The 24,041-nt window shown below is 32.0% G+C and overlaps 1 protein-coding gene across 2 annotated transcripts in view; it reads left to right on the top strand.

Moving 5' to 3' along the window:
• Positions 1–19,955, top strand: part of LOC134715919 (ankyrin repeat domain-containing protein 55-like) — a 34,505-nt gene extending 14,550 nt beyond the window's left edge. For both annotated transcript variants that reach the window (XM_063578477.1, XM_063578478.1), the window contains exons 6-12: positions 437–565; positions 1,805–1,989; positions 3,077–3,213; positions 5,886–6,190; positions 6,698–6,872; positions 16,413–16,515; positions 18,009–19,955. In XM_063578477.1, the coding sequence (XP_063434547.1) occupies positions 437–565; positions 1,805–1,989; positions 3,077–3,213; positions 5,886–6,190; positions 6,698–6,872; positions 16,413–16,515; positions 18,009–18,243 (1,269 nt within the window). In that variant the 3' untranslated portion in view covers positions 18,244–19,955. The remainder of the gene's footprint in view (positions 1–436; positions 566–1,804; positions 1,990–3,076; positions 3,214–5,885; positions 6,191–6,697; positions 6,873–16,412; positions 16,516–18,008) is intronic.
• Positions 19,956–24,041: the final 4,086 nt, after the last annotated feature.

Below are 24,041 nucleotides of genomic sequence, written 5' to 3'. Positions count from 1 at the left end.
TTTTAATTACTCTCATAATACTGAAGATGATGTGGTAGTCACGTAGGTTTTATCATATATTTATCACTGGTGTTCTTTTATATGTTAAAAATCCCTGTGCAGTGTTAGTCACCGACCGTGCAAGGGCTGTATAGCCAGTCAAGGTCGTTAAAAACTTCCATTTGTGAGTGTTAGTCTCATGTTCAATAATAAGAGGTACTTGAACATTTTTGTTTATGTTTTATGAAATCATTTCATAAAATTGTTTTTAATAGTATATCATTGAATACAATCCTCTGTTCACGCATGAAATGTATACAGTTTTATATCATTTTATATCTTCAAATAGGTATGTGTTTGTGATTTATGCTTTTTTGAAGTAATACTTTTCTATATTGCTTTGCATTCTTCTTTGGATTGATGTAAGATTTTCAGTATCATTCTTTTTTTATGACAGAGAATGACTGCAGTTCAGTGGTCGTGCTTTCATAATAGACCACATCACGTTCAGTTACTTCTTGATCATGGTGCTGATATCTCGGTCCAAGATGTCGACGGTAAAACACCGCTTCATTGGGCTGCTCAGGTAAATAGCAGAAAATATTGTTTTATAGGACAGAAAGATAACAGGAGTTTCAAATAATTTTTAGACACACAAACACCAGCTGCCGACTTGTGAAGCTAATAAAGAGCAGACATATTCCAACAAAAAAGAATACCACCAGAGAGCTGTAGACTTGATTGGTACAGCTACCTTCGATGTCCAGTTCAATGATCAAGAAAATCATGTTTCTGAAATAGCCATGTTCTTGTTTAACGATGTATTGGGTAAAAACTACTCTCTGAAATCACTTAATTTCCCATTTCTTACCTACTCAAAACGTATAAAGTAGAAGTAAAAGATTTGAATAAATAATACCAAACTCAAAATTAAAAAAGGGAAGTTCATACAAACTGACGAAATCAAAAGTTATCAATTATCAACAACTATTAAAACTCATGAGATGGTACAGGAATTTTCCAAAGGTAATGGCGGATTAAAACGAAGAAAAAAAACCAAAGAAGTTGAACTGCAAATATTAATTTGTTTGAAAGTCTTATATTTTTTTTGGAATTTTGAATCCTTAATGCTCTACATACTCCATACTTGTTTGGCTTTCTAACTATTTTGATCTGGGAGCCACTGGTGATTCTTACCCTCTTTACATTATACCGTTTCAATTCATGTTCCGCCTTGTTCGACCTAAAATTGTTTGCTCGGTAAGATGTGGGTACTGGAAACGACTAAATCAAGGGCAAACTCGGATTAGAATTACCCATCGTTTGGTTGAATTTCGGTTGGGCGAGCTAGGGTTAAATGTTTCGCTTTCTGAAATTGGTCATTTAGAAAGTTAATGTAAGGTTACGTGACAAATGGCGTTGTCTTGCATGAAGTATCAATGTACTCGCCAACATTGCAGTGAATATGTATGGTGGATAGATAATACTTGTTAACTTTGAACTGCTCAGAAATGCAGAAATAATTTCACACTTCAAAATAATACAATTTTGATGTAAATTATGCAAAATAACTCCAGTAGTCATATTCGTATCACATTATTGCGCATACGTGTCTTTTGTGTTGAGATGAAAATCCTAAAGCGCGATTTTTTTTAATAACTGTGAAGCAGAGTGATTAATTTGGGTTCACTATGTCGGGCTCGACCCGGATAGTATTTGTTTTGATAGTGTGAACAACTTACTAAAGTAACGTTCTTTATTGTTTTATTGTTTTGATTTGTTTTGGAATTTTGAAAAAATATCTTTTATTTTTTCTATTCACCAGAATGGCAGCAGTGAATGTTGTCGGATTATTCTACAAGACATTACTGGTGCTACTCTTGTTAATTATAAGGACTTTTCAGGAAAATGCGCATTACATTATGCAGCAGCTGCTGGGAACGTTGACGTCATAAAACTGCTGTCAGATGTTGAAAATATAAGCATAGAACCTGAAGATCCAGATGATAGGTTAGATTTCATTCCCAAGTAGAAAAATCAATAATACATAAAGAATATTGCAATGTTATTTTCTTTTCAAAAATTACAGAAACGAAAATCAATTTTCTTTTTAATTTTCACAAAAGAATCCGGAAAGTTATAATAAAGTAAAAACTATGTTCAAAACTAAAAGATTATTGATTTTAAAGTCATCACGGTTTTAAATTTAAAGAGACGTTTCTTATTGTGTTGGTGTAAGTTGTTTGTTTAGATAAATGGAACCAATGCGGGTTCCCGTCGATGTTTTTCAGGAAAATAGATTTATTGTAAAGATAAATTAAATAGTGTGTGTATATTAGGATCTCAATCCTGTCTCTTCCAATCCCGATTAGTGCAGCAACTAACAAACAACTAAAATTAAGCACAGTGAAAGCACTAAACATTCAACGTTCAATCACGTTCTAAAATTGAGAGCAGACTGAATTGATATAACTTATTGAAATGAATCGTTTCTTTAAATGCCTCTAATATCCAGTGGTGCACTTTGTAGAAGATTTATTGCAGCAACGATATAACAAATATAAGAAGACTCGATAGCGTGCAATGCCAAAAAAATCAAACGAAGGAAAACGGTGCAACTGCAGCGGATTTCTTAAAGATGGACAACTCTTAGTAAAAGTATTGACAAGTTTATAAAATCTATATCCCTGCTGTAAACATTTTTGAATAACGAAACTATTAAGTTATTTGATATCCAGAACGTCATTACAACATCTATCATATCACTTATCCGAAAAACATAGACAAATCTGTATTGTTAAAATATCATACCTTAAAGTCATAAACAAAAAAATAAAGGTATTCATTTACAATAATAGAGGTTACAGTCAGTCCTTGTTGTAACGCCGATTACTTGATACTAGTAGTATTTTTGTGCATCTGAAAACGTTTTGTATAGACATCCCAAATTTACCGAAATAGCAATATCGTGAACAGGAGATCGCTGTAATGTAGGTAACCTTGTAAATGATTAAGACATTTGCTCCCTGACTAATTAAAATATACGGATGCTGTCGATTGCACTTAATCCAATGAATAATTATTTCTAAAATCACAGAACTCCTCTACATTGGGCTGCTGCTATGGGCCATCAGGACTGTGTTTCGTTACTACTGAGGTTAGGGGTAAAACCAAACTCAATAGACATTGACGGAAACACGCCAATTGATTATACAAGACAAACTGGCCATAAAGGTGAGATTTAAAGAAATAGTTAACTTATTTAGAACTGTTATTTTACAAGAAGTTGCCCTTTCAATACGTTATTGAATTTACATATCATTTGATAACATAATTCTAACTTCATTATCTAATGACGAAACTCACTTTAACTCCAAGTTAGTTGTTCTATGGAAGAATTTAAATGCGTTCTATCAAGCAGCGTGAAATTGAAAATTTACCATATTTTCATTCAAATGCCAAAACTTATAATCATGCAATTTAAGAGTGACTTGATGTTTTCGATCATGCTAACAATGCCTAGTATAAAACATAATACTAATAGTACATTTATTGACAAATGTTTTTCGAAACACGAAAACACTGTTTCCCTAATAAAAAAAAACAGATAAAACAATAGAGAGTAAAATCTCATTCATTCTTTGACAGCTAATATGAAACAACACATATTGAACATTCTGTTATATTGTATATGAATACCTTGTGTCATCTTATTTATGTCTTCCATGCTACTTTGTTAATTCTAAACATTTTGACAGAATTCCATAAAAGTTTGGTCTTGGCATCTATGAAGAGTTATTACAAGTTACTACACTCTTTCGTGTAATAGCGTCTTTGTTGTATTAAATTAGTACATGTGTGTTTGAATAACTGAGTTAGTTTTGTTCTATATCTGTGATGATTGTTTACACGGTTTTAGTATTCTTGGGGTTTTTTTGGCCTATGTAAGTTATTTCTTTTACTGTTGAGTTCATTTTTTGAAATGTCCATTTGACGTTTTTCGGTACTTATACATCACGTCATTGTGTTTCTATAGTATTATTTTTGTTCTTGTTTTTCGTTTATTCTTTGTTGTCTAAATGCTTTTTTGTTTTTTCTTTGTTGACATATCTTTAGATTATAACACAATGTTGACTGTCGTACACCAATTTTTTACATTTTTACCTTTTATGTCTGTTTGTTTTGTTCACAAATTGTTGTCAATATAATGGAATTGTGTGCAACTGTCAAAGAAGTGAGATGTTTGGGTAGCTATAAAACCAGGTTTAATCCACCATTTTTACATACAAAACTGCCTGTGCGAAGTCAGGTATATGACAGTTGTTATCCCTTCGTTCAATATGTCTGGACCGTCGATTTTGCCATTTGCCTAAGGGACTTACCGTTTAGAATTTTTCTAGTAGTTCAGTATTTTTGTTATTTTACCTTGACAGCTCTCTCCAAATTATCGTCACATTAGACTATAATGCATGATTTTGCTGCTTACTAATTAATTTATGTCATTACCACGAAACTATAAACAACTGTCATTCAAATGGGAGTTTATGATAGTTATTAAAGTTATAATATAAGATTTTCCCTTTTTTATTCGGAAATACATGTCTCAAACCAAATTTTACGCACTTCCCATTTTTGAGTTTGCCTTGGAGTCCAGTGTTTGTGTTTGTGTTATATTTGTGTACATGATATAAAGTAGTGATCCAGCTCCTTTGCTTTGTTTTTATCATCCGAGTTATTTTGGGGGGTTTTCCATACCAAACCATGGACTTTGTTGTTGTTGGTATGATTGCGTTAATTTTTCATCTCCTAACAAACAGCTTAACAGCATTCTAACAAACTTATACATGTTCTTACACAAGATATGAAGTTACTATACTTTGGTAGTGTTTCATTTGATAGATCATTGGGGTTTCCCATATTAATCGCAGAAACTTGCTTATAAAATTTGAAGACCGTATGCAACACGTCCATTCTTTGCCAAGACAAATATGTAGTTTTATAAGTAATATTAAATGACAAAATATGTATTATCAAAATATATATGTGTATGTGTGTGTATATATTTTCCAATTGAAAGATATCGTCTAATTGATCTCAGTTGACTAATTAGGAAGAGTCTATCAACTTCGATCGATGACGTATATGTAATACCTGGTAGAGATCAGGTTATAGCTTTTATTAATGCAGTTAATTAAACCTGTCAGGAAATGATCACTAGTACACTACGGAGTGTAGACAAAATAAAGATGATTTGTTTGGTTTTTTTAGTAAAGGAATCAATGAGTAAAATTAGAAAAATATCAGCAATATATACATTTAATCATGTGAAACATTAAATGTTCATAGTTATAATCTATGAATGCAATTTACAAAAATAGTATGACTTTTGTGTGTAAAATAAAATTGATCGCTATCTGTGTAATCCGAAAGATAATGGCAATAACTGGAGAAGGCACCAATGGGCAGGATGTCATTTTGTTTTAAAAAAGAAATCACTTCTACAATCTGTATACTAACTCGTTCATAAACAAATGATGAATGATTTAGTTTCTGTAAAAAGTAATTGCTTCGAATATTTCGAATGGTACAACAGGAAAGAACGTTATAAATAAGTTGAACAGGAAAGGCCTATGGGATCGTAAATTTAATTTTGCTAACTACTAAAATTGTAGTTTATAATAACAAAATCATTATATTTGGATGGTCACCATCGAATCTATAAAAACAAAATAAATTATTCATACTTAAGAAAGTAAAATAGACCAATTTTGAAAATAAATCCTTTTAACAATACAGATGGGGATGCTTTGAAAGTATGTAATCGTACGTGTATTGTTTATTCCAAATAATCAGGTCGCTTGACTAAACAGCAGAGGAAAACACTTTATTTAAGTATTTTTTTGTAGCATGTCAGAAACTCCTTGAGGAAAGACTTGGAATTAAAAGTTCTCCTACGCATAAGAAGGAAAAACGAAAGAAAAGTAAAGACCAACCCCATTCTTTAAATCCATTTGAAAAATTAAAAGGACTATTTAAAAAACGATCAAATGATGTTAAACATGACGATAAATTATTAGAGATGAAAACAGTGGAGAAAAGAGAATCAGTGACCTCGATGACATTAGTGCCAAAAATTGTATTATTTGACCATGATGATATTGACGGAAAGGAAAATACTGGGAAACGAAAAAAGTCTAAAAAGCCTCATAAGGTAAGCTTTGTGATGTGTAACAGTTTTTCATTAACATTGCGTATCTTATTTCAAAGTTTCCTCCCACGTTATAATATGAATTCTAAATTGTCCATTATAGGAATGCTGTCATGTTCAAAGAAACAAAGTGTTGCATTTCTTTTTTGTTTCTAAATAAAGTATTACTACATAAAAACAATTAGCTTTGTCATATCATTGCCTCAAATATGTTCAATGACAAAATATATATCTGTCATTGCTGAATCAAAATTGAAATCTACTTTAAGCATACAAACAATAACTTTTTACCTATACAACGTCATGGTGTAATATTCTTAACAGACGCCACTGTCTTCTGAAAAAACGTTTAAGAATAACAAGCATATGCTTGTCCGTTTTTGTTTTATACGCAACCCTCTGTTCAACATTACTGGTCCAAAATATTCCTGTGGTCTTTTAGTGTATTGAATGTAAGCTATGTGTGTATGATATACTTATATCCTTGTTAACTTAATATTTTAATTGCAGGCACAAACAGATTTTAAATCACCTGGGTACTTCATTCCCTCAGTATCTCCGTCAGTTCCTCTTCCTCCAGTAGGATCGCCCCTCCTTCCAATGTCACCAAGACGTCCAGTGCAACCACCAGAAAGTAAACGTGAAGATGAGCTCGCACCACTCAGAGTCCCAAAACATGCCATAGGTAAGAAAAAAAGCTAGATTGATAACGAAGATACGTTTAGAATAATGATGATAAGAGAATCATGTAAAATATGCTATCTCATTTTACCCTGTGAGTGTTTATTTATGCAGTATAACTAGGTAGCTTAACAATGATTTTTGAGATTTTTAAAATTGAAAAGAGATCATTATATTGTTTGAAAGATAAGTCTTGCCAATGTTGATTTCTTTCAAATCAATGACAATTGATATGACATTTGGGGACACAGGTAGGGTTTCAACACACGATTCTTGTAAACTAGAATGTAATGTTGAATTACTGATGGCTTTTTTTGACTCTATGGTGCTAGGTACTCGAGAATTTTAACACCTGCATTATGCATTCTTTACCAGTCACAATTTTATCTCCGAGATAAAGTGCAAATAACCAGTGGTGTCCGGTTGCATCCATCTTAGCAAGGATCAAAAAATATATGTAGCAGGGTTGATGTCACCGAGGAATGCTAACCGCTAGCTGTTTAAGTAGTAATTTTAGTTGATGCAACCAGTCCATAGAGAAGCAATCAATTCCCTTTTGTTTAACTGATAGTAATCTTCTTCTTTATCAAGTCTTGTATTAATATAGATGAACGCTCTCTGTGCACCTTTTGTTTTTGATATAGGAAAGATATCCAATGGCATCTACAGAAGCCACAATGTAAAGCTCATAATGTAACGAACTACTTGCGTATTTTGGTATATGTATTGACATGGATTGTTGCTTGAATGCTGTGTATTTTTTCCATCATCACAATTCATTATTTTAGTTTCTCTCGGTTAGCTCTCAAAGGAGTATGTTCGATAAGGTCCTAAAATGGCCCCCCTTATTAGCGTAAATTTCAAATTCAGATTTTTCGACCAATATCACGATAAATTATAGCTAATACATTGACTAGCTAGAATATAAACAATTTTGTTGAAAAATTTACGTTTCTGTGTTTCATTATGACGTCACAAGTTGTACTCGTATTGATTTTTCACGAAAAAATCAATGAAAATGGGTAAATTTCCATAGATTATTGGACTGGAAACATAGAGCGCATACGTCGACAAGAAAGATCTTTTAAAATAATATTTGTGAAAACATTTATCTTGTCTAATTTGAATCTTAAGCTTGTCGACGCCTGCGCTCTATGTTTCCTGGTCCTTCATTTGGTTAAAATCTATCTGATTTTGTCAAATTTCACCAAAATCCCTTATTTTGACCTTTTTTGGATGTAAAAATCCACGTGTTAGAATTAAACTTTGACAAAAACAGTTCTGTTTAACTTTCTTACATGTCTTTCAGACAACTTAAAACATTTATTGTCTTATAACTATGAACTTTATAATTGAGGCCAAATATGACCCTTACCGAACTTACTCCTTTGTGTTCTCGTCGGTATCAGATATTTTCACGATCAACTGATTTTATTGAAATTCGTTATGAAGTATACGACATTACAAAGGAATCTAAGGACAAATTCGAGGGAATCTATACTGGTTTCGGCAAGTAAATGTCAGCCATTATGTGTCTACCCTCCTTTCATACTGAGTTATATCAGAAATTATGGCCTTATTATAGCAATTTCATGAAGCGTTCTACGGTGGAATCACTTTTATACATAGATCTAGAGGGTTGTGGTAAATCTGCTAAATTGATGTTCCATCATATGATATAGATCTGTCCTGAGTTGTACTCTGATACCCTCATATTTTGTTATGCATATAGGGTGGTGTTATATCTGCTAGATTGATGTTTAATCATATAGACGTGTCCTTGGTTGTACTCAGATTCAAACAATACTTGTTTTGCCACTGCTGGTAGACGTTTCGTCCCCGAAGGTATCACCAGCCCAGTAGTCAACGCTTCGGTGTTGACATGAATATCAATAATGCGGTCATTTTATAAATTTCCTGTTTACAAAACTTCGAATTTTTCGAAAAACTAAGGATTTCCTTATCCCAGGCATTGATTACCTTAGCCGTATTTGGCACCATTTTTTGGAATTTTGGATCCTCAGTGCTCTTCAACTTTGTTCTTGTTTGGCTTTATAAATATTTTGAAATGAGCGTAACTGGTGAGTCTTATGTAGACGAAACGTGCGTCTGGCGTACTAAATTATAATCCTGGTACCTTTGATAACTATTGCACACGAATTCATACAACTTGGAATCAGGGTGTGATGGAAAAAGTAAAACAACAAAAATACCGAACTCCAATGAAAATTCAAATCGGAAAGTCCTTTATCAAATGGAAAAATCAAAAGCTCAAACGAAAGCAAAACAACTGTCATGAGCATGACTTGGTACAGGCTTTTTCGTATATAGAAAATTGTGGATTAAACCTCTTTCTATAGCTAACTGTAAAGTAAAGTTATTGCTAGCTGAATATATCGTCAGGTCATGTATTTATTGAGTTTCATTCTAACATTCTTGACCTTGATATAAAAATACCTGAAGAAAAATCTCAGTATGACTCAATAGGTGTTACATCAATTGTGGCAGTGATATATTCTTTGTTGACGTATTAAACTATTTTATGAATGAATTTAAAATTGAATAAATTATCAGTTTAGATAAATGTCTTATATTTGTTAATTATATAAATCCAGTAAACATATGGATATGAACTAGTGTAAGATATTTGGTTGGTAATGTAAGAGAGAAAAATTACGAAAAGCGCTTCGGACTTCTAATAGTAAATGTGTTATTTTCATTTAAATGTGACAGTTTTATAATTTTGATATTCAAATGTACATTTAATTTATTACGATACAAACTAAATGATAAAGGAATATATGTTTATGACCGGATAATTTATTAACCCCTAATTTTCAATACCTTTATTATTAATATTTATGTAAATATTTTCGTGTGAATAGAAGTTTGTTTTCAAATGAGTTTTTGAGTCATATTTGATTAATGACTACTGTAAATTTATAAATTAAATCTATATTTTATTTTATGTATTATCGCTAGTAATTATAACTGAAGATAATTTTAGTACATATTTTTATTTATTATTTTTTTAATTTGTGTCAAACGTAAGAAACTAAAAGTAAAACTTGTTTTTGATGTTATTTTCTTGGTTCAAAACGTCTATTAATATATAATTACATTAGATGTATGTTTCATTATAATACGTTATTCTGATTGGCTAACAGCACATCACATGTTATTCCGTAAACAATTGCATGAGACAATAACATTTATCATGCATGATGACACGAGGTCCCACAATAAAGTGCTCAGGTGAATTAAATAAACTGGATAAAAATCGTGTTTTCATGATCCTAGCTAAAAATAATGTAATTATAAGTATTGAATGCTTCTTTTTGTAACTTTATAGGGTTGTAAAAGCGTTGACCGTGCGTACATTTTTTGAATGAAGCGCTTCCGCGCTTCATACAAAATGTACTTCGGTCAACGCTTTTACACCCCAATAAATTTACAGAAAGAAGCATTCAATTCTTAAATAAAAACGGCAGTAAAAGTTCAGTAACTGCATTGAATATTTGGTACATTCAAAATATGTTCTACTAGTCTAAAAGCCGTGACAGAATATGATTCAGATAGGAACTGGACAATAACAGGACCACACTAAGATTAGTTTTTATGTGTAATGCAAACAAATAGTAAAATATAATTTTTATTTTGATGCTGTTTAATTTTCAATGAATATCGTTGTTTTAGGTAAATCATCTGATTGAATATAGACTTTTAAAACTTTGGCATATATAAAAGCAACAATTATTACTTAGATATAAAGGAACTAGATAACTTATGACAGCAACCAGACAAAAATAGTTCTTATGAATATACAAGTAGATGTCATCGTGAGTTCAGATATAAAAGTCGCTACTTGTTTCAATTATTAAATACTTGTTTTTCATTTTTATCAAAATTACAAATGATTTAAATTGGCTTTTCAGTTTAAAAGTTCAAAAGTTAAATCTTTTGACATCTCGGTCGACACACGAAACTTTTTATACTTAGCCGTGTTACTCAATTTATCGACTTTGCTTGCCTATACATTTACGTAGACTAATTATCCTTTAAGTACCTGCAAACTGATAAATATTATTAACCACAATGTATTAACCAGTTTAAACACCCCTGGATCGCAGTGTAATGTTTTAATCCATGATTATAGCATGTGATTTAGAAATACATTGTAGTTGTTTAAAATCAGTTGGTGACATTGTGTATATCACACTCAGGTATCGTGATGAAATGTAGAGGAATAAAAACTGATGAATATTAACGATAACATTATCAAGCAGAGAAAAAAAATCAATTGTGATAATTTACCTACAAGATATTACTTTGGTCTAATAACATGGAACTTCTTTCTCTATTGATTATCTGTTATATGTGATAGTAAACATGGCAGAGAGCGGAGCTAATATCTACCTTGATAAGTCAGGTAAGGGTTTGATATCAAAATACAAATTAACATATTTAAATTTGTTTAAAAGATTACAAGAGAATTCATGCAGTCTTTAAGTGGGATTAGATTAGTATTGTATCGTTGTTTTTATTGAATTATGAAACAACTGATGAATATAATTGATTTATTATACCTGATATCGATGATACATATAAGCATACCAATTATGATTGCATACTGTACCTGTATAAGGCAGTGGAAATATAATAATAATAAAATAATAAAAAATCATAACATCTTAGTCTATCTGAATAGATATTTTTTGTAAACTTAGTAGAAACAGATAAAAAAAAAATAAGCTATTTATTCATGTTTTTTTTTCCTTGTTAGTTCTTTGGTTCTATAAGTACCATAAATTCAGAAATTATTGCGTGCATTGTATATTGTGATTTGTTAAGAATGCACGAAAATGAGAGAATAATTATTGCGATTTCGGGAAAGTTTTTTTACAGACATGCATCAGATATCATAATGCGACATGTTATTACGATGCGCATCCAGTTGCATTATTAAAAATAATGAAAATCTCGCAATGATTTTGAATTCACAGGGTCGTCAACAGTATAAAGTAGAAATTGGAATTAGTTAAAACTCCTTACAACGAAGTTTAGCCCCGATTTTAATTAAGATTAAGTTTCCTGTTTTTTTTTCAGAACCATGATAAAAAATAAAGTGTTAATATAAGTTTTATATAATGAAAAAAAATGATTTCGGCAAAAACACACAATCACAAAATCACATACGACGCTTTTATTACTGCTCTTTGTTCTGTAATTGCTATTCTTCATTTATATGTTTGGTCATAATGTTATCTGTTCTTCTTCGACACATTTTTTGTGATCCTTCATATAAAATTTTACTTATTGTTATGATTCGTTAATGATATTCTTGGGAGTAATGTTATTTTGTCTGTCGTTCATTCGTAGGCCCGTCCGTGCGTCCGTCTGTATATAATTTGTCAAAATAAGGGTTTTGGTCACAATTTTACAGTTCACGGAACTAAAGATATAGATAAAGTGCTATCAGGGCGTGGTGTCGTATGGGTGCAGATTCTAGGTTAATTTTATCTTGCGTGAATCCGATAAAAATCAGAAAGAAAGAAAAAATACACAAAAAACATCACGATAATAAAAATAAAAAGGACACCAATATATGATCTGTAATATAAAAAAAAAATATAGGAAACGCGCCCCATTAAAAAAAAAGAAGAACAGAAATAAAAGCGTACAAAAATTGCACCGAGAAGACTTGAAGAATAAAGTTGAAAAATGCGATTTATGTTCCGTACTTCTTCTGATGAAGGAAGTCGACACAGTACAAAACGGATTAATATTTATTTCTATTTATCTCAGTTTATTTAATGAAAACTAGTCAAAATAAATTACTCTATAAATTGTCTTAAATCTTATCAGACAAGATTAAACGGTATAATGTTAAACATTATTTGATAACATTGTCAAATCTTGTAATATTTATTATATTAATGTTTTCATTTTATGCTATAACAAAAGAAATATTTATTTTTGATTTACGATTAGACGAGATTATTTAAAGGTTTTTGAGTTCAAGTAAATATTCCTTTGCCAAACATTCATGTCAATATAAACACTACAACAAAGCCATAATGGTCTCACACAAAATGCATTTCAAATTGGTGCATGACAAGGAACAAGATTCTCTGAACATCTTTGGTGTAATGCTTATATACCGCCATATTCCTTTCATGAACATGTGTCCGACCATGCTCAAACTAGAATTGTGAATACCAAAATAAATATCTGATGACAAACCTTTTTTTTGTTCTTCCTATTTTTTAAGCTATTAATTGGACGTAAAACATAAACCGATAATATTGTACAAAGAAACGCAAAAATAAGATGAATAAAAGAAAGATTAACCTGGTTTATTACCTGGATATTATGTTAAAAGATAGTTAGTTACTTAACGTCCAGTGGCAAATACACGGACAGTATATGCAGGTTGCAGTATATTCACATTTTCGTGATGGTTGTCACTCTACAAGCATTAATTCATTGTGACAAGGGACAAACAAATTATAATGTCTATTTATTCAAATGTGTTTATAGTTTAGTTTAAACATATTTATTTATAGTGGATTGGGAAATAAGTTTTGCAACTTATATTAACCCCTTTCCGCTTTGTGGTTGCAAGTGCTGCCTTGTAGTGGCATTAGCCTGCTCTTTTTCGAAATCTACAAGGGTGTCTTTAACGTGCAAGAGATGTGGCTCTCTCTCTTAACACGGGTCAGCCGTTTATCGTCCCATTCCAACGGAATATTATCGTTTCCTCAAGACCATACTCGCAAATGGTGTCAATGGAGAAATCAGATGTGTGTAGTTAGGGTTGGGTAGTAGTATACATTATCAAGGTCCTGTCGGGTTACATGAAAGTTTGACACTGCTTTATCCCTGAAAGTTATTTTGTAATTCTCTTGACAACTAGGTGATCTTCTCGTTCCACACGTATGCATTCTGGTCTTGAAAGAGTTGTACTATTTATGCATAAAAATCAAATAAAGAATTTGATGGAAAAATTGCTTTAACCTTTTTTATTTCAAAATTATCATAAATGTTCATGTTTAAAAGTGTTAAAATCTTTTCTTATATACTACAACAAAAGTTATAGCTTGGATTTTTTTTTAAATTTAATTTCAATTAACATTTATTAAAATTCCCAGTCGAAACATGACTTGATATGATTATTTCAATAGAAAATGTGTTTAATTTATTGAATTGTGTTGTATCATGTTGAGTCTTATTACATAATAGTGAAAGGTTTAGATAAAGTTTTATTTTCAATACATCTTTTAGAATTCTTGCGCTATTAATGAGTATTTTGTTTCGCCTTGCAATGCTTTCAAGTTAACGGTCACAGTTGATACAAAGTAATAAATTTAGTGTTATGTAGAAATAATTATCGGCATAGGAGTTTCACAATATAGCCATTTAAACGATTAAATGAATGAATAATTTACAACAGATTTGAGGAAAATGACCGTTCTATTTATTTCCTACGTCTGGAATGCAAAGGAAAAGGTTCACTGAGCTATACTGCATTTGCGCTAAAAAGAATGAAAATTCCGAACTGAATTTTCAGTCTCATAAATTGAAATGTCTTCAAATCGAATTTTGATCTGCATAGAGCATTTTGCGGGGAAATTGTTATCTCTTAGGAAACCTCAAATATCAATCAAATTAAGGGTATTATTGTTTTAATAAATTTGAAGTTGAAATAAATAAAAGAACAGAATGAACACTATTGTTTATACATATGTTCTCTAAATATTGAAAGCCGTGTTTTTATTCATATGCGACATCTAACATTTTAAAACCTTATTCTGTTTTTTTTATTATTTTTATCATTTTGGCTGGATAGACCTGGAAAACTGTTGATATTAATTCTAGAGTAGCTTAAAAGGCATTTGAATAATTAGATGCCAAGTTGGAGAATATTGATAACAGTTTATGGCCATGACATTTTATCACTTGCACAAACTCGTATACATGGTTAACAATTACAAATAAACAGTGGACACAAAAATTATCGCCTTTTTTTATATCAAAGTCTTCAATGATTAGCACATCCTCTGCAAAGATGCAATTTGTTGAAAAATGTTAACAATAAAACGTCAAGATAAATAATAATAATAAATAACAAATACCAATAATTTTAATAGAAAATCTCAGGTCATATAATGTTATCATTTCCTCTTAAAAATGGTTCGTCAGTTATTACGCACTGTATTGTTAATACCTCTCCCTTCCATAACCGAACAAAAATCTCTTCTGTCGTATTTTTGTTAGGTAGTCGAATACGTGAAGTTAACTAAACTTAACCAATATTTCTTATATTGTCAACAGGAATCAAGTATAAAGCAAATATCTTCAGTCCCTTGAAAATGCTTCGTTATTTTGAACAGCATTGTTGAGTATACATTTTTTTTCGTCTATATATACTGTTTTATGTATAGTTATAATTTGGAAATGAGCAAATTTCATGGGACTTACTTAAAATTATAAGTTATCATTTAAAGTACTGACGTTTGGTAAAAAAAATCATAAAATAAGTCGATGTTTGTCCGTGAGAGAAACACGACGTCGTTCACGTAAACTGCACGATATTCATAATGAATTATATTTATGATTAGACATAAATTGAAGTTTTTGTTTGCCGCGCAATATAAGACATTAAAATAGGTTTACCAGAGTGCAGTTGCATTCTTTTATTGTATACTGCCATCACATAGGTACATGTAAATACTTAAGTGCTTAACAATGGCACCTATAAGTGCTTTACAAGGATCCATAAAGTTTATTTCAAATTCGTGTTATTGAAAATATTAGAATAACAACCGTGTTGTTTTCTCGTATGCCTTGCTATGAATAAAAATAAAAATAAAATCTGCGGGAAATGCATAAGTATATATTGAGCTAAATCCGAAGCTGTTTACGTAAACGAGCTCAATCCGAAACTGTAATCGCGTACGAAAATATTAAAATGAAGCAAGCACGCGTACGAAAATATTAAAATGAAGCAAGCACGAATAACATCATTTATGAACCATTGCCAGAATTTCCTGACCCAGGACAGGTGTAAACATATAAGGCACAAAATGTGCACCTGAATATAGGGATCTTGTTTTGTAACCCCCATTGACATAATGGTTACATTGGTTACATTGGTTACACCCATACAAACTATCATTAATCATTCACAACTTCTCCAGTCTATTTGTAACTTTCCTTCACCTAATGGTTACATTGGTTACATTGGTTACACCCATACAAACTATCATTAATCATTCACAACTTCTCCAGTCTATTTGTAACTTTCCTTCACCTAATGGTTACATTGGTTACATTGGTTACACACATATAATCCCTGGTGCACATTTTGTGCCATATCTAGGTGTAAACATTGGCAGCGGGATTAAACGTTTTAATGGTACCAAACCTTCTCCCTTTTCTAAAACAATACTATAACATCACAACATAGCTGAAAGACACAATATTCAAGGTTATTTGCAGGAAAAAAGAGGCTTTTGATGACGAAACATTTTTGTATTTTCAGGAAAACCAGTTGCTGTACACGATAAGGTTGCAGCGTTAAGGTCTGAAAAAGAAGGAGAAGCAAGAACTCCCACCCCTCCGCCACATCTAAAGGCAGCATTAGGGTACGTATAGACAAACTCCGACCCCTTTGCCACATCTAAAGGCAGCATTATGATAAGTATAGACAAAGACCGACTCCTCCGCCACATCTAAAGGCAGCATTAGGGTACGTAAAGACAAAAACCGATCCCTCCGCCACATTGAAGGGCAGCATTAGGGTACGTATTGATAAACCTCTCTACTTCACCAGGAGATTGTAAACTCCGACCCCTTCGCCACATCTAAAGGCAGCATTAGGGTACGTATAGATAAACCTCTCTACTTCACCAGGAGATTGTAAACTCCGACCCCTCCGCCACATCTAAAGGCAGCATTAGGGAACGTATAGATAAACCTCTCTACTTCACCTGGAGATTGTAAACTCCGGCCCCTTCGCCACATCTAAAGGCAGCATTAGGGTACGTTTAGATAAACCTCTCTACTCTTGAAAATTGATTACCCGATCCACGTAATGTGTTGCAAATGTTCAGTTTTGGTTTTTTTATACCTAAAACGACAGGCACTTGTTATACCTTTAACAATGTAAGAAAACGACATATATGTGCAGAACAATTTGAACATACCAAGCTAAGATGAAATCGAAAACTGTCACACTATTTGTCTTAACCAGATGACGCCAAGTACAAAAGAAAAGATGCTATAACTTATTGTTTCTAAGGGGTAAAAAGCAACAGATGTGTCTTACCGACTATGTAGCTTATAATACCATTCCTTTGGACTGTTATTTTAAAATATTCCTGTATGATCAGTGGCGGATCCAGGGGGAGGGTTCCGGGGGTTGGAAACCCCTCTTTTTTTGTATGATCAATGCATTTGAATGGGGACATATGTTGGAAACCCCCCCCCCCTTTTTTTGTCCTGGGTTGGGACCCCCCTTTATTTTTAAATGGCTGGATCCGCCCCTGATGATTATCCGTATCATCATTCTTTACTTTCAGATGATTTGGCTTCATCAATTTTACATAGAAAAAAATAGGAAATAAATGAACATTATTTATGACAGCATTATTTTTTTTTATCTAATTTGAGCAGAATGAGAAAATTTCATAGGATCTTTCACGCACAATTGTTATATAGAAAACCGTGCAAGGGCTGTATAGCGGTCAGTCAAGGTCGTTAAAACTTTTATCGTCATTATTCTAGTCCAGTTTGATTGAAACACCAGAAAAGCTTGCTCAAATATGAAAACGAATAGGTCAAGTACACCAAGGGATGGTCGTAGATTACATTGCCAACTAGGACAAAAAGCAAACATCCATATTTTCCAATTCATAAAAAAGCAAGGAGTATTGGAGAAAAACATTAATACCTGTTTTGAAAAGTTCTATATTGGACCAGACAGAATTGATCAGAATTGGTTGACAGACATAATTGTCTGTATTAATCCTATCATTGAATTTGTTGGAAAAAAATATCTAAAATTAATTACTTTCCATTTATTAGTAATTTATATTCTAGTGAAATATGAAAAAAAAACATTTTGTTTATGTTTCAGTACTGGCAGGAATCAAACCACAAGTCCAACAGACTTTCTCTATAAAAAGACAAAGAAAAGACTGGAGGCAACAGTTTGGTCCCAACCAAATGACATTGCACCTTCATCAAGGTCAAAAGGTTTACAAAGTGGTGCTGGGAAATCTCAATTATCCCCCTTAGCTAATCAATATGGACAAATGACGACCATGGAAAAGAAGACTTTGGACAAGACAATACATAGTTTGTTACATTGATTCTAATTGGATGATCTTGTGTTAGAAACAACTGTGTTCAAATATTGTGTTGTGCCTAACTTTCCTGGTACAAAAATTTATTAAAAAAAATTCCCATTCATTCATTCGTTTTCAACCATTTATTTTAGAAAGGAAGAATACCAAAATGAATTTTGTTTTCAAGCTGATAATCTTTTTTTTTAAATTGTACAAATATAAATTTATCAAATGGAATTGTTGCATTGAAACTTGTCTCATTCTTAACAGAATCAGTATCAGAAAATTGTCACATTAAAACTTGAAATTCAAATAAATATGAATTTAGAGTTGTGTAAAGAAATGAAATAGTCACAATTTTGAATACCCATTACATTAAATTTTAGTATTCATAAAAAAGTAATCATTTAATTACAAATTTAACTTCGATCTGTTTCAGTTATCAAACTGCAGGTTATGAATTATAAATCTCTTGTAAAATATGGCTTAAAATCAAAAATACAACTTTTACTGGAAAAAAAAATCAGTGTTCTGGATGCTGTAAAATGCTTCAGTAAATAAAAGAAGAGGTTATATGAGAACAGGGGCGGATCCAGCCATTTTAAAATGGGGGGTTCCTAACCCAGGACAAATGGGTGTGTAGGGGGTTTCAGCTACATGTCCCAATTCAAATGCATAATTTTTTTCTAAGGTGTTTAATTTTACTGTAATATCAGCTTGAAAGGCATCTATTATAGTGCTTAGAACTTAAGGTTGAAGCAGAAAAATCAAAGAGGTGCCAATATATTCAAGGGTGGATGGCTTCTACTCCTGAAAGGGTTATGGTGATTCCTCAAATTTAGCTAGTCAATAAAAAAAAAGCATTTGAATTTTAAATTTGAATAACATTGATATGTGCCTTGCAATTTGCATAAACAATAATGTTTTGTACCTTTTAGAAATGAATTCTTCTTTTTTTATATTTTGAAGACTATAAGTAATATACTTGATTCTTGATCTGAAAGGAGCATCAGCTATGTGATGTTAGAAAAAGATTTAAACAAGCTTTTTTTTTGTTCAATCATTCATGAAAGTGAAATAGTAGAATGATAATTCACTTTTTTTAGTAGCCATTTTGTTCAATTTTGTCAAAATAAGCTAAGAAATCTCGCTGATGAATTATTCACTTGCAAGTGAATTATTCAACTTCATTAAATCAGTATTCATATTACTTTCAATTTAACACTTAGATAGAGATGGGTAACGCACGAATAATGCATGTTCAGTTATGAAACGAAAATAATGTCAACATTGAAAATGAAACCAGGATTAAACATTTGATAGAGCAATTCCATCCAATAATATGAAATCAAACAGACCTAGAAAATCCTAATAGACTAAAATACACACCAAATGCTGATACATAATATAGAGCCAATGTATTGTAAATTGTTTATTCTATCTTTTATTATTTTGATATACGTTTTAGTTTGTTTATATATCAAATAAGAGAATTTTCATCAAATTGGTAACATGAATTTTACATCTAATGCCCCATTAGTGAAAGAGCAATCGATCCTATAAAAGATATTCAATACTGTGTGATAAAAACAATATAATGTAACAATATGCTTATACAATTTTCAAAGCTCATGTAGAAAAGAGTATTATATGTGTATATGAATATTTATGAACCCCTCTCTTTGGTTGTGATACTGTTATTATTCATGTATGTTAATAAATTGTGTTATGTTTAATGTTGTTTTTTGTTTATTTGAACTGTTTATACTGCTGCATCATTGAATTAAACAGGTCATTTTCTTGCCATATTATGAACATTTATATTCTAGCTATGAAATATTTCTTTAATATTTTTTTTATTTCCTGCAGTTTATATTAATATAAAAAGAAGATGTGGTATGATTGCCAATGAGACAGCTCTTCAAATTACGCAGAAATTAACAGCTATAGATCATTGTAGGGCCTTCAACAATGAGCAAAGCATAAATAGCCCCAAATCACAATGTTTAACGATTCGAACAAGAAAACTATCTTCCTATTTAATGTACTAAAATATGAATGAAAAACAAATATGTAACACAGCAACAAAGGACAACCACTGAATTACCAGCTAGGGTTAAACATGTGAGCAGGATCCAAACCCTCCCCTAAACCTGATACAGTGCTGTAACAGTACAACATAAGAACAAAATATAACTAGAGGCTCTAAAGAGCCTGTGTCGCTCACCTTGGTCTATGTGAATATTAAACAAAGGAAGCAGATTGAAAATTGACTACAAAGGTCAATAACTCCTACAGGGGTCAATTGACCATTTCGTTCATGTTGACTTATTTGTAGATCTTACTTTGCTGAAAATTATTGCTGTTTATAGTTTACCTATATCTATAATAATATTCAATATAATAATCAAAAACAGCAAAATGGCCTTAAAATTACCAATTCAGGGGCCGCAACCCAAAAACAGGTTGTCCAATTCATCTGAAAATTTCAGGGCAGATAGATCTTGACCTGATTAACAATTTTACTTCATGTCAGATTTTCTCTAAATTATTTGGTTTTTGAGTTATAAGCCAAAAACTGCATTTTACCCCTATGTTCTATTTTTAGCCGTGGCGGCCATCTTGGTTTGATGGCCAGGTCACCGGACACATTTTTTAAACAAGAAACCCCAAAGATGATTGTGGCCAAGTTTGGATCAATTTGGCACAGCAGTTTCAGAGAAGAAGATTTTAGTAAAAGATACATAAAATTTACGAAAAATGGTTAAAAATTGACTTTAAAGGGCAATAACTCCTAAAGAGGTCAACTGACCATTTTGGTCATGTTGACTTATTTGTAAATCTGACCTTGCTGAACATTATTGCTGTTTACAGTTTACCTATATCTATAATAATATTCAATATAATAACCAAAAACAGCAAAATTTCCTTAAAATTACCAATTCAGGGGCTGCAACCCAAAAACAGGTTGTCCAATTCATCTGAAAATTTCAGGGCAGATAGATATTCACCTGATTAACAATTTTACCCAATGTCAGATTTGCTCTAAATGCTTTGGTTTTTGAGTTATAAGCCAAAAACTGCATTTTACCCCTATGTTCTATTTATAGCCATGGCGGCCATCTTGGTTAGTTGGCGGGGTCACCGGACACAATTTTTAAACTAGATACCCCAATGATGATTGTGGCCAAGTTTGGTTAAATTTGGCCTAGTAGTTTCAGAGGAGAAGATTTTTGTAAAAGTTAACGCCGGACGCAGGACGACGACGGACGACGACGCCGGACGACGCCGGACGCCAAGTGATGAGAAAAGCTCACTTGGCCCTTCGGGCCAGGTGAGCTAAAAATCAGTAGTTCTTCCATGGATGAGAAGTTGTAATAAAAGTTGCTTGACATCTCCGTTTGACAATCCAAGAATCATTTCTCCTGAACAGTAAATGTTAATCATCAATGACAAACTTGACCTCCACTTTGTCATCAGTAACAACATGTTTAAATGGAATAAGCATTGATTAAATGGTTCACAAATTTTTGCAAGGAAATTATAAGAGTGCCATCTTTCAATATATCAAAATCAAAACAACTCCTGAATGGTACAAGTGATAAAAGGTCAATATCAAATTTGACCGCCATTTTGTAATCAGTAACAACATATTATAATTTGAAAATCATTGGTGGAAAGGATTATAAGTTATTACACAGAAAAAACATTATGTGCCATTTTTCAATACACCACAGACCAATATGGCTGAATGGTAGTAATGAAAATCATCAATGTAGAAACTGACCACCATTTTATCATCAGTATGGACTACAACAAAATTAACCTGATGCTCCGCAGGGCGCAGCTTTATATCCGCAGGGCGCAGCTTTATACAACCACAGAGGTTGAACCCTGAACGGTTGGGGCAAGTATGGACACAACATTCAAGCTGGATTCAGCTCTAAATTTGGATTGTGATTAAATAGTTGACCCAGCATAGGTTTCTGACACCGAATGAATGTGGTCTAATGAACTTAAATGTTTTGTTTTGTCTTTGAGCAATTCATTATGCTGTTGAATATCAATTAAAAAAAATTCACATCCCCTTTCCCATATTCCGAAACTGATCTCTATTCAAGTTTCTAACAGCCCCTAACAATAACTACTCATTTAAATACATCATAAAATATTAAAATGTAAAAAAGTGCTTGTTATCACTGAATGGTGAAGATTATTTTAATTTATCAGTTGGAAGTAAAAGTGAATATTCATTGTACATTGTATAAAACAATAATTTAAGTTGATTCAACTACTATTCTGGACAAAGAAAGATAACTCAAATTTTCAAAGAATATTGAAAATTTCTTGCTATTGCACAATATTGGGCAATTATATATTTCTTGCCATTGCGCAATACTGTGCAATTGAAAATACTTGCCATTGCCCAATACTGTGCAATTGAAAATTTCTTGCTATTGCGCAATACTGTGCAATTGAAAATTTCGGGGTGCTATTGCACAAAACTGTGCAATTGAAGATTTCTTGCTATTGCTGAATACTATGCTGTTGAAAATTTCTTGCTATTGCACAACACTTAATATGATAATTTTGGATCCTGATTTGGACCAACTTGAAAACTGGGCCCATAAACAAAAATCTAAGTACATTCTTAGATTCAGCATATCAAAGAAGCCCAACGATTCAATTTTTGTTAAAATCAAACTTAATTTAATTTTGGACTCTTTGGACCTTAATGTAGACCAATTTGAAAATGAGACCAAAAATTAAGAATCTACATACACAGTTAGATTGAGCATATCAAAGAACCCAAATTATTCAATTTTCGATGGAATCAAACAAAGTTTAACTTTTGGGACCCTTTGGGACCCTTTATCCTAAACTGTTGGGACCAAAACTCCCAAAATCAATCCCAACCTTCCTTTTATGGTCATAAACCTTGTGTTTAAATTTCATAGATTTCTATTAACTTATACTACAGTTATGGTGCGAAAAATCCAAGAAAAATGCTTATTTGGGCCCCTTTTAGGCCCCTAATTCCTAAACTGTTCCGACCTTAACTCCAAAAATCAATCCCAACCTTTCTTTTATGGTCATAAACCTTGTGTTTAAATTTCATTGATTTCTATTTACTTATACTTAAGTTATTGTGCAAAAGCCAAGAATAATGCTTATTTGGGCCCTTTTTTGGCCCCTAATTCCTAAACTGTTGAAACCAAAACTTCCGAAATCAATTTTCTACCTTTCTTTTGTGGTCATAAACCTTATGTCAAAATTTCATAGATTTCTATTTACTTAAACTAAAGTTCTGGTGCGAAAATCCAAGAAAAATGCTTATTTGGGCCTCTTTTTGGCCCCTAATTCCTAAAATGTTGGGACCAAAACTCCCAAAACCAATCCCAACCTTCCTTTTGTGGTCATAAACCTTGTATTAAAATTTCTAAGATTTCTATTCATTTTGACTAAAGTTAGAGTGTGAAAACTAAAAGTATTCTGACGCAACAGATGACGACGCAAACATGATAGCAATATACGACGAAAAAAAATTCAATTTTTGCGGTCGTATAAAAAGCATTGGTCCCTGTGTAGCATCACCACTGAATATAGATAAGCCCATGCAGTGGAAATCAAAAGTGAAGTGAGGTAAGGTTAATTCTTTTTTTCAATTATATTCTTGGTTTTGCTGACAAGTAAAACTTTTGTGATAGTGATACCAACTAATGTATATACTTCTTATTTAGAGCTGATTATTATGCTGAATTGTTTGTGTCTCTCTTCAAATCATCAGAATCAGATAGGGTGGTACTTATTTAATGAAGCAT

Source organism: Mytilus trossulus, chromosome 4 (genome assembly GCF_036588685.1).
Source record: "Mytilus trossulus isolate FHL-02 chromosome 4, PNRI_Mtr1.1.1.hap1, whole genome shotgun sequence".
In the NCBI taxonomy this organism is placed as follows: domain Eukaryota; kingdom Metazoa; phylum Mollusca; class Bivalvia; order Mytilida; family Mytilidae; genus Mytilus; species Mytilus trossulus.
The sequence above is the reverse complement of the archived record's forward strand: the minus strand, read 5'-3'. Positions and strand labels throughout refer to the sequence as shown.